We start from the raw sequence: 7500 nt of genomic DNA on the forward strand, positions 1-7500 counted from the left end.
ACACACACACACACACACACACACACACACACACACACACATTATCCGATTATAGTGTATTATATTAAAAATGAAGCCGTAAGGGTTACTGTTGGTTCTATTTATGGACGTTTGTATTTACACAGTGCGGCAAAGTTTGTGTAATAAAATATTGCGCGTGTGCGTGCGTGCGTGCATGCGTACATGCAGGGACGTGCACAGATAAACTCTAGGTGGTGCTAGAGCACCTGCCTTTGGCCCTCTTGACCAGAAGTGCCCTTTTGAAAAAAAGAAGTCAGTTTACAACAGGGGGTCTGTGACCCCTAGGTGGTCCTCAGAGTTACTACAGGAGGTCCGCCAAATCTTTATGTGATATGATTTTTCTTTTTACCATAACCACTCGAAACCCAGCATCCCTTTTCTGAGGAGAACTTTAGCCAAAAATAGCCGATCTACAAGCCCACAACGCCTCGCAGCGCGAGGCGTTGTGGGCTTGTAGATCGGCTATTTTTTGGCAAAGAGGTATAGGTGTAGAGGGAAAAAAGAGCAGACCAAGTAAACAAAAAAAAGTATAATTTACTTGAGCACCTGCCCCTCAAAATGTCTGTGCACGCCACTGCGTACATGCACTGTACTGTTCGTACCTGGGTAGCAGGGTATTGAGAGAGCCATCTCTCTATGTGTGTTGAGTACAGTCCAGGGATGAGACAGCGGTTCTGCAGCGAGCGCAGCTCAGCTGGCGCTCCTCGTCTCGCGCTGATGACATCATAGAAGGTGAAGCGAAGGGCGGCGTGGTCCTCATGGGCCCTCTGATGCTGTGAGAGATAAGAGGCCCCCGGGATTTAACAACTTTAGTAGATTTGACAAGTAGCCAGAAATCGCAGTTCAACAACATGTAGGCCATTGGTTCTCAAAGTGGGGTCCGGGGACCCCCAGGGGTCCTTGAGGGAGTTCCCGGGGGTCCCCAGCAAAATGTGTGAAAATAGCATCACAATAGTTTTAACCTTTTATACTTTGGCCATTCAAAAATAGCAGATATACAAGCTCATAGCGCGGCATGAGCTTGTAGATCTGCTATTTTTGAAAAATCTTGAAGATTTGTGCAAATCTTTGAATATATTTCTTTTAAAGCGAACATTTTAACACAAATCTTTGCTTCTGGGGGGTCCCTGGCACAACATATTTTCAGATGGGGGTCCCCGGCCAAATATATATCAATTTGGGGGTCCCTGGCATGAAAAAGTTTGAGAAGCATTGATGTAGGCTATACACACATTTCGAAGCAACATTAATAAATAAAAGTAACGTAAAAGTAACGTTACTTTTAAAGTTACTTTTACGTAACGTTACGTAGTAACGTTACAAGCTCTCAACGTCTCGTTGCGCCACGTTGCGAGCTTGTAGATCGGCTATTATTGGCGAAGACATTTCGCCAGCACTACACACAAATAGGATGGGTCATCACAGTGTGGAGTGAAAAAAGAGCGTACCAAGTACAGTTGCAAGTCTCAGGTCTGTTATGGTATAGAGGGCTTTTAAGTGGTTAATTCACAGCAGGCATACTTACAGTACTTGTATAATGGCCCTCATTTATCACAACATTTGCTGGCAAATTCACACTGAGGTAAATATTAAACATTTATCAAAACATTTAAGCTGCACATTAGACAGTGCCTTGCCACTGGTATAATACATATTTAATTTAATCGGAATAATTTGGTCCAGGATTTCTGTACCTTTCTACATAGAGACATGTTGATAAATGAGGCCCATTAATTTCCACTCCACTGTAGCTGGCTGAACAATATACAGAATTGGATGATGTATTCAAAGCTGCAATAATAAGCTGTGGGCGCTGTGATCGTGATGCAAAGCATGGTTGAACGGAACTGTCATCACTAATTTGTACGTTTGAGTATGTATGTAATGTTTGTGTGTAGGTACAGTATGTATGTCACTAGCTTAGCTTGAAGTGTGTATGTGTTTGTTTGTTTGTGTGTGTGCGTGCGTGTATGCGTGTGTAGTGTCTGTTGTCATCCGCAGTGTTGGGAACGTTACTTTAAAAAAAATACTAGTTATAGTTACTAGTTACCGCTCTCAAAAAGTAACTTATTACGTACTGCATTGTAAAAGTAACTAGTTACTGTACTGTAGTTACTTTTACGTTACTTTTATTTATTAATTTTGCTTCGAAATGTGTGTATAGCCTACATGTTGTTGAAGCACAAGATGGCAAATCTCAACTTTCATCTATTGTAGCTCACTATGATGAAAAAAGTAGATAGGAACAACAAAATCATGTCATTTTAGTTCAGCCTGGCTCTAGACTGGAGCAGACGGCTCAACGTGATCATGAACGCGCTTCCATGTTGACAAACGTGCAGTGCATGCATGCACGTTCACGGTCATGAACGTACGTCTATATTCAACATGGAGTGTGGGAGGCTGGCTAAAAACCTGGTTTAAAAGGTTGTTTCAACCCATCGATAACTTAAGGTCGGAACTACAGGCATCAGTAGCTTAACGGGATTACCTTTCCTTTTTTGATACAATACAGAAAAAGCTAAGAATTGATTGCGCCGATTGTCCCCTCTTAACAACAGTTTGAACACTGAGTGAGTGGCCCCGCTGCCCGCAGATGTGGCGAGCGGAGGGGAGTGTGAGAGTAGAAGTCGGATCATATCATTTAATCCTCTGAAGTTGTCGGCTCTCTTCAAATAAAGTAACGAGTAACGCGGGCATTAAAATGTCAGTAACTACAATGTGTTACAGAACTGGGAAAAGGTAACTAGTTTTGTTACTAGTTACCACAAAAAGTAGCTGCGTTACAGTAACTCGTTACAAAGTAACGCAACTACTTTTGTTACTCACTGGTCATCTGTAATGTTACCTGATTTGTGCTGACCGCATCATAACTAGAATTAACCTTGTTACTCTCTTGTTCTGCATGATCAGGCAGGATGATTGTATAGGGTTTATACGCCTGTATACCTTTTATTAATTATTGATGGTATCTTTCTTGTTCTGCTCCAGGCAGGATGATTGTATAGAGGTTAGGTTTAGAGGTTGTGGTTAGAGTTGTGATTTATACTTACAGTAGTTGCACAGATCTAAAATATTGATGCCCTCAGACGTATCAATGCTGTGTGTATGTGCGTGCGTGTACCTGGTACCAGCTGTAGGCCCTGTCGGAAGGGTTGATAAGCAGGGTGATGATCTTGGCTTTGGCCAGTAGGGCGGCAGCGCGCCGAGGAGCCTCCTCTGAGGGGAAGTAGTTTGCACTCTTCTCAAACAGAAAGTCTGTTGTCACATTAGAGGGCACTGGGAAAAACTCCATATACCTGAAGACACACACACACACACACACACACACACACACACACATTTAATAATAATAATAATAATAATAACAATAATAACAATAATAACAATGATAACAATAATAACTAATAATAATAATAATGATTTGGTCCACACTCCTTTGCGGTAATTGTAACTGTATATTTGCATATAGAGGGAAATGTGTTCTCTGCATTCAACCCATCCTAAGTATCAGGAGCACCATGGAACAGTAAGGATGAATACAAACAGCACACACACACACACACACACACACACACACATGCGCGCACATGCACGCGTGCGCACACACACACACACACACACACACACACACACACACACACACACACACACACGCACACACACACACACACGCGCAGCTGCAAACACAATCACCAAATACACAAATCTTCCTTTTTGTTACTGTAAGTAATGCTGTTCTTCACAATTATGCTGCAGTCACAAACCCTTGCAAGCAGCACTTTGAACCATTAAGCTGTGGCGGTATACAGTAAGTGAATGCACAGTACAAGCAAGCTAAGCAACTCAGAGACAATTCAGCATGCAATACATGTTTCGCTGTTTTTATTTACAGGTTTACTTAAATCTTGTTCAAGTCGTTCTTGAACTCTGTTAAACACCTTTTTCATTCATATAAACCAGATTACCGTAGATAGTAATCTGAGTTCCCAGAAGTTTTCGCCAGCTCTGGCGAGGAACTTCTGGGCCACAGCCCTGGTATTTGTGGGCGGGATGTACGTCACGCTCTGAATCTGAGCGGACACGCCTCTTACCGGTCTGAGAGCTGTGCAACTCGTCTAAAAAGTCCGACGAGAGGCAAACAGCAGTACACAACAATGGCGGCCGAAATTTCTCAAGGGGAAATTGCTTCCCGTCGATCCTATTTAGATGCATCACCCACTGCATGTGGATCCCGCCCCCTTTTCTTCATTGGCTGTTGATTTGAATCACAACGCAGTGGCCGCGCCCCTGCTGTCCAAGCTCCGACGCTAACCCTCCCAGACTACCGTAGATAGTATCCCCACCTAATTTAGAATAGGGTAAGTGTTTGCTGACATGATGTTCATTTTGCCTTACAGCAATATCTTTGAATCTCACTATCGATTATCAATAGGGGGGGGGTCTTTTCATGGCTCTGTATGAAGCTAGCCACCTACAGCATGGGTCTCAAACTTTTTTTCATGTCAAGGACCCAAACATTAATATGTATTTGGCTAGGGTTAGAGTGGATGAACTGATTTTGATGCTACGTTGACCCCCTGGAACCCCCTGAAGGACCCCTGGGGGTCCCCGGACGGACCCCACTTTGAGAGGCACTGGTCTACAGCATGCGTATGTGTTTGTCATCGACAATGAGGATCTTCATACCAGTCGATTCCTTTGTGGTAGTTGTTGGTGTTGAAGAACTGCACCTCCTCGTAGGTCTTGGGACTGGGGAAGTTACTGGAGACGGCCGGATGCATGAGCAGGAAGAGATAAAGTGCAGTTGTTCCTTGAAAGAAGAAAAGACATTAGTCATTCCACCAAGTTGATTTGGGTCAGCGGAGAACTGTGTCTGTGTGCACGCTAATCTTCTGATCCACACTGGACCATGTTCCTGCCAGGTCTCCCAGCAGCAATCTGACGACAGCATCTGTACCCAGCACAAGATGTGCTGGGTACATGTGTGTGTGTGTGTGTGTGTGTGTGTGTGTGTGTGTGTGTGTGTGTGTGTGTGTGTGTGTGTGCTTGTCTTATTGTGTGCGTGCGTGCGTGCGTGCGTGCGTGCGTGCGTGCGTGCGTGCGTGCGTGCGTGCGTGCGTGCGCGTGCGTGCGTGCGTGCGCGTGCATGCATGTGTGTGTGCATGTGCCTGTCTGTGTGTGTGTCATAGCCCCAGGGCTTCACTACAAATTTGACACCAGTCATCTCTGAGAGTCCCTGCTTGCCTGCTCTCTTAGACCTTGTAACTCTCTTTCCAAATGATTCCCACTGCCTTTGCTCTCTCATAGCCTTTTACACTGTCTATCTTATCTATCATCTCGGATCCAAGGAGCCTAGAGTCTTTGGTTAAAACAAACATACTGTAGCTTGAATATGGTTGTTCTTGGGCTGCTATCCTTGCTAGAATGACTGGGTCACAATCAGCAATGACAAAGATCTCCACACCTCTTAAACCCACAAGAGACCAGTAGCAATTACAAGGGCCGAGTGGGCCACACTTGATGCAATCTTGAGGTAATGGAGAGTATCCCTGTCTAATTTTTGCTCACGGTCGGGGCAGTGCAACAGCCTCGAAAGTGGATGAAGTAAAGAGATAGAGAGAGGGGGACACACGCGCACATGCACACGCACGCACACGCACACGCACACGCACACGCACACGCACACATACACACACCCCAGTATGATGGAAGAGCAAAATGGCTGCCGTGTGAATATGTGTAACCTACCTGTTTTCTGCGGGCCTATGACCATGAATTTGGGCAATCTGTCACATGTCTTCTCTTTAGACCAGATGTCTTTATGCCTTTTGTCATCACATGGATTCTACAGCCAGAGGGATAAGCAATAGGTTAGGTATAAACATTATTAAGGAAGTTAGTAAGTTGCACATGTTACTTATTACTTTCAATTAAAATAAATACATTATAATATGACTATGTGTGATAGGGGTGGGACGATATGAACATTTCATGTCATGATTATTGTGGCCAAAATAATTGCAATTAACAATATAATCATGATGATCAAAATATGCTTAAAACTCTTAAAATGCCAATGAGGCATTGCATAACTTTGTTACTCATCAAAGTCATATTTTTCCATAATGTGTTACTTATGTAATGCATTAGCCCAAACACTGAGTGTAACTTACACTACAGACATACCTGCCATAGCGGGTGCCTCTGTTCAGGAAAGAGCTGGAAGTACTTGTGAGCCAGCTGGAGTGGCGGGAGCGTGTGGAGGTTCAGGTTGGTCCACGTGCGCAGAAATGAGGCTAGATGGACGAATGTGTAGAGACCCAAGCGATCATTCCCATAGTTTGACAGGTGTGTCATAAAAATACTGATCTAGAGTGGAAAGGAAAAAATAAAGTATAGAGAGAAGATGAATTCACGTGAACCCCTGCATCCCTATTCTAGGGCGAACGTTTGTATGCGTGTGCGTACGTACGTGCATGTACGTTATGCATGCGCGTTTTCTGTCTGACACCTACACAAGCCACAAGCACAGCACACAGCACAGACATGTATGCAATTGCACACACACACATGCACGCACGCACCCGCACACACACACACACACACACACACACACACACACACACACACACACACACACACACACACACACACACACACACACTTCCATGTGACAGAGCGCTAGCTGTTGGTGCAGTCTTGGGGATTCCATAACACAATATGCAACAAAGGCCATTATGGTGCTAGGTGATTACAGGAATAGTGGCATGCTATTATGCAAATTGTCCAATAGTATTTGTATTTTATTATAGAATGATTGTACATTTAATGCAATGAATGTTTTTTGTTGTAATGTTTTTTTCTCTGTCGGATACCAGGAAGACTAGCTTTTATCATGGCAAAAGCTAATGGGGATCCTAATAAACAATAAACATTTTCACAGAGTGGCACAGTCATACAATACTATAAATTAGACTAAACAGACAAATCTCTCTCACCAGTTTGTTTTTGTTACCAAGTGTCTCTGGATATTGGATTGTGAAATAAATAACACATTTTACTCAAGTGATAAATGAGGATGTAAAGATGATGAGATGTCTTCAGTGGTGAATGGTGATAAATGTCCATTTTTGTGTACACTCTTTGTGACAATTGACCTATTCACTTTAATTTGGTCTCATGCGGTGTCTTAGAGTTGCACATTCTAAAGAACAAATTGCATCATGAAAATGCCACAGCTGGAACAGATGCAGTCATTATTTCCAAGGCTCATTTAACAGCAACAATGTAATGCTCTCCATATCCACTAGGTGACAGGAGAGATGCAGCTACACACAGAAGTACACGTGTGAATGTGTTCTGAGTGGTGTGTGTGTGTGTGTGTGTGTGTGTGTGTGTGTGCGTGTGTGTGCGTGCGTGCGTGCGTGCGTACCATGTCCAAGGGAGTGCATGTGTGTGTGTGTGTGTGGAAGAGAG

The 7500-nt window shown here is 43.7% G+C and overlaps 1 protein-coding gene across 5 annotated transcripts in view; it reads right to left on the bottom strand.

Moving 5' to 3' along the window:
* ndst3 (N-deacetylase/N-sulfotransferase (heparan glucosaminyl) 3) overlaps nucleotides 1-7500 on the bottom strand; it is a 54138-nt gene that overhangs the window by 6050 nt on the left and 40588 nt on the right. For all 5 annotated transcript variants that reach the window (XM_084082347.1, XM_084082346.1, XM_084082350.1 and 2 more), the window contains exons 7-11: nucleotides 6211-6393; nucleotides 5773-5869; nucleotides 4711-4834; nucleotides 3146-3320; nucleotides 624-794 (exon numbers count right to left, since the gene is read on the bottom strand). In XM_084082347.1, the coding sequence (XP_083938473.1) occupies nucleotides 624-794; nucleotides 3146-3320; nucleotides 4711-4834; nucleotides 5773-5869; nucleotides 6211-6393 (750 nt within the window). The remainder of the gene's footprint in view (nucleotides 1-623; nucleotides 795-3145; nucleotides 3321-4710; nucleotides 4835-5772; nucleotides 5870-6210; nucleotides 6394-7500) is intronic.

Source organism: Gymnoscopelus microlampas, assembly GCF_963454915.1.
Source record: "Gymnoscopelus microlampas genome assembly, chromosome: 2".
NCBI classification, from domain to species: Eukaryota; Metazoa; Chordata; class Actinopteri; order Myctophiformes; family Myctophidae; genus Gymnoscopelus; species Gymnoscopelus microlampas.